Source organism: Arachis ipaensis, chromosome B5, assembly GCF_059453495.1.
Source record: "Arachis ipaensis isolate K30076 ecotype BB chromosome B5, ASM5945349v1, whole genome shotgun sequence".
NCBI classification, from domain to species: Eukaryota; Viridiplantae; Streptophyta; class Magnoliopsida; order Fabales; family Fabaceae; genus Arachis; species Arachis ipaensis.
In genome coordinates, this window is record NC_142440.1 from 5,815,580 (window position 1) to 5,820,162 (window position 4,583).

At 26.3% G+C, this 4,583-nt stretch overlaps 1 protein-coding gene across 1 annotated transcript; it reads right to left on the reverse strand.

Moving 5' to 3' along the window:
* Nucleotides 1-767: 767 nt before the first annotated feature.
* On the reverse strand, nt 768-1,996 carry LOC107642640 (glycine cleavage system H protein, mitochondrial). The gene is made up of 4 exons (XM_016346053.3): nt 1,562-1,996; nt 1,397-1,485; nt 1,148-1,318; nt 768-1,065 (listed from the first exon to the last, which is right to left on the reverse strand). Exons 1-4 carry the CDS (start codon nt 1,674-1,676, stop codon nt 937-939), a joined length of 504 nt encoding a protein of 167 aa, XP_016201539.1. The 5' UTR covers nt 1,677-1,996; the 3' UTR covers nt 768-936.
* Nucleotides 1,997-4,583: the final 2,587 nt, after the last annotated feature.

A 4,583-nucleotide genomic window follows, 5' to 3' on the forward strand; every position in this document is an offset into this window, starting at 1 on the left:
GAATCATTACGTGAAAATGATGGTAGAAGGCTAGTAGAACCTTACGTGAAAATGATGGTGGAGGGCCAATATTTTCAACAAAAACAGAAAATATTTTTCTACGGAGGGCCAGTATTTTCAACAAAAACAGAAAATATTTTTCTACAAAGCCAAAATGAAAGTAGATCTTTTTTATTTTGAAGTCATTTTTTTTACAGAAATGATAGAATGACTTATAGAAGAGGGGAAGTCTAGTCACAAAAAAAAAAGAAGAGGGGAAGTCATATATTTCTACTTCTTTAAAAAAATTGTGTATTAACTTTTCTAAAAATTAAAAGCTTTTTTTAAAATGGTACCAAACACACATACTATAATTTTTCATAATTCAAAAAGTAAAAAAAAAATAGCTTCTACTATTTCCCAGGATCTTAATATTTTTTATTACCCCTTTTGTATTGTAGTAAATAATATCTTTGAATAACTGAGCCCTCAGGGGGCCATGAGATTTTAATGTTCGTGTTAGCAAATAGGCCAATCAAACAAAAATGGAGAGAAATGAAATCGTTGGTAGTTGGTAGTGCATTATGATTTGATAAGAGTTTGTCCACAATTTAAATTAATTCCAATTAAGAAAGTGAGTTCTGAAAGTACGACAGAAAAAATTTTCTCTTGTCCAACCTACTTCAATTTGTATCAATATCAAAGTCTGAGAAACATCTTATTGTGTATAACTTAAATTAGTTGTGACTTGTACTAAGAACAACATTAACATATTAAAAATATAACCATTCATATAACACATTTTCTTAGCATAAATAATTTCACTCCATTACATTGTACAGCAATTTCAAACTTCAAAGTTTAGAAACAGCTGTTTATTAAGATAACAAGATGATGATGATCACGATGATATAAGATAGTGAAAAAACAGTTAGTCCGATGCATATTAGAAGATATTCAATGTGCAGCATCTTCTTCCTCGCAGAATTTAGTGTACTCCTTTGGTCCCAGCAAGGAATCCAATTCAGCTGGACTATTTGGCTTTACTTTTATCATCCATCCACCTTCGTACGGGCTCGAGTTTATCTTAATTAATGTCACAATAAGCATCATTGTTAGTCTGTTAATTAATATATATTCACTAAGTAAGTAACTAACATATACATACCAGGCCAGGGGTTTCCTTGAGAGAAGCGTTAACCTCAATGATTTCACCAGAGATTGGAGAGTTGACATCACTGGTTGCCTTCACACTCTCAACGGCTCCAAAGCTGCCTCCTTGTTTCACTGAACCACCTGGTTCAGGCAGATCTACAAACACAACCTCTCCAAGATGGTCCTGATTATGCGAATTCAATTTGTTCAATTCATTACTTCAATTTCATTGTAAGTAACTATACGTGTAGTAATAACAAACCTGAGCATGGTCAGTGATTCCAATGGTAGCTACTGAGCCTTCATGTTTGACCCATTCATGTGAGTTTGCGTACTTGAGTCCATCCAACACTGCAAACATGATAATTAATTAAGCAAAACAAACATGAACGAACAGAATAGAGTGTATGGTAGAATGTTTATATACCGGTAGAGAAGCATCTGGAGAGAAAGAAGGGAGATGGGAGGTGATGAGTTCTAGAAGCTGCTGAAGATAGTTTGAGTACATTTGCAGTTGAAGAAGCCCACAGCCTGAGTGCCATGGTTCTAAGAAGAATATGATAGAGAGATACGTGTGTGTGTTTTATCTCTGACAATTTTTTCTCTTTATCTTGGATGTATGGTAGCCAGTCGATGCCTGATCCTTATACTTTGTGTTTCCACCGTCTCCTCTATCTTATGCTTCTTTAATGTTATCCATAAAACATATGCTACTATTACTCTCTTTAAATACGCTTTAGACGAATTTAATTCTTATCAACCAATTGTTTCCTTCACACGACAGAACCACAGTCGCCTTCTTTCATTGTTGGGCTCTCAAAGCCCACTGTACACTTAGACAAGAAAAAAATAGGTCTTACTCCAACGATAGTTTCATCTTTCAATGACATATAAATTGAAAGAAAAAAAATAAGAATCCGTGGAGAGTTTTAATCTCGGTTTGTGTGGTCAGTAATTCATTGACCAACGACAAATTGTTAAATGAAGCTTAATTCCGCAGCAAATTAGTCTTTAACATGTTGAAAGATACTTCGTAGATAATCAAATAAAATTACGATACTTAAACATTTTGATAAATCCATTAAATTGATAATAAAAAAATGAATTCATAGTTATTATTTTAAGACTTTAATTAATAATTTAAAAATTAATCTTGAACAAGACATAACTATACATTATATTTTCTCTGTATTACTCTAAATTTTCTCTGTATTTATTTTCCTATTCATATAAAAATTTAGTTATCTCAAATAATATATGTGTCCATTAATATATCAAATTTTTACAGCAAAAAAATTAGGTTTTATGGATTCAGAAGATTGCAATCATTTTTGCCAAAGTAAATACCATGCACGGGGCCTATACTCAATTCCCAAAGTATAAATGTACAGCTTTTTTATTGTTTGAAATACCTTTGCTTCAAGTTCCAACAGCATCCACTATCTTCAAATTTTAAATGGTTTTGGCTCTCACTCACTTTCCTCTCCTAAATTATTAATTAAGTTGAAAATATTTAAATTTGTTTTTAGGTTAGTAAAGTAAAGTTTAGCTTTGATAAAGAGAAAATGTAAAGCACATCATATGCATTTGTGTATGTTTGGATTAAAGTTTATAAACAAGAGTTTGCATAAAATTATTTTTATAAAATTGATTTTGATTAAAAGTGAGTTAGTATTAATATAATTTATTTTTGATAATTTTATATTAAAATGAATTAGAATAAAATAAATATTGTTTAGATTATATTGCTAAAAATTATTTTTAAATAAAAATTTACTAAAGAACATAAATTTAAATTATTATTTTATTATTTTATTTTAAATATTTAAATAAATTTTATGAATCAATTTTATAATAAAAATTAATATTTAATTATTAAATTAAAAATAAAATATAAAAATTTACAAAATATATTTTATATAAAAAACAAAAATAATATATGAATAATATATCAAAATATATTTTATTAAATTATATTATTCATAATTTTTTTTAGTACTCTAAGTATTCTTTTATTTAATATTATTTTAAATTATAAATTTTAATTATTTATTACTTTATTATTAGTTATACTTAGTTTTCTATTTATTTTGTTCTTTTTAATAGAATCAATAATTTATATTATAAAAAAATTATAATAATAAACTAATATACAAGTATTACACTCACAAATTTTAATAAAGGCAAACAAAAAATAAAAAAAAATTATTCATAACAAAAAATAAAAATTTTATAAAAAAATATAATTATATATTTAAAAGATTTGAGTACTAAAGAGACTACAAAAAAAGAAATAAAGAGTAGAATTGATAAGAAAAAAATAAATATTCTAACTTGATTTTCTAAGCGTAGAAGTTATAATTTCTAGTTTTTTATAAACGCACATTGAGAACGTAAAATTACTTTGACGTTTAGAATAAGAAAAAATATTGAAACAAAAAAAATGTTCAATACATTCAAATATATTTTTTTTAATGCTAAATTAAACACAGTCTTAAAAATTAAATCACCAACTCACTCTTATGTCAGTTATATCGACGAGGGATCATCAAATAATGACGTAATAATAAAAATTTAATTTTAATATATTATTAATATAAAATAATTTTATATGTATATCTAATTATATAATATTAGATGTGTATCTATTTACCAGCCACTCCAATAAAAATTGTGTCTTATTCTTTACTAGTAATGGGAGTAGTAGCAATCGTCATCCTTATTATCCATATATAGTGAGGTTCCAATTAATTGATTTGACTCATATTGTTGTTAATAACTGTTTAACATGAAAAAGTTTAAAATACTTTTCAATTTTTTGTTTGTAAAATAGATTAATTTATCTTAAAATTCATTTATATATTAGAACATAAGCAATGAAGTTGTTAATTAGGATTTAAAGTTAAGTCACTAGAATTTGACTTACTTTGATTTTAAAACTAACTTTATTATGAAATCAGTTATTGTAGTTTATAGTGTCTATTTTATCTATATAATAATAAACAATATAATGTACCCCATACCTGAATTTAATTTACTTTTCTTTCAAAACATCTTTGATCAACAATTCAACACAAACATGCTCATGTAATGAAAATGCTCATAACATTGAAGACTGCACGAGCAAAATCTCATTGAGTGAGATTCACTACCTCGTCAACCACCAATCAAATAAAATTATGTTGTATATTGTTTGTTTTTACCTGATTTATTATTACACGTGATCTGATGAACTACGATTATGTGAATTCTTTTTAAAATTAGTAATTTTATTTTATAATTATTTATTTAATATTATAACAACAAAATCTTGTTTCATTAAGTGAAGTCGATTACATAATTGTTTAATATTAACTGAATAAAAAATATATAGCTTCGCTAAATTAACATGTAGAAGTGAAAGGAAAAAAATAGAAAAATAAATTTAAATTGACCTCTCAATTTTTAGG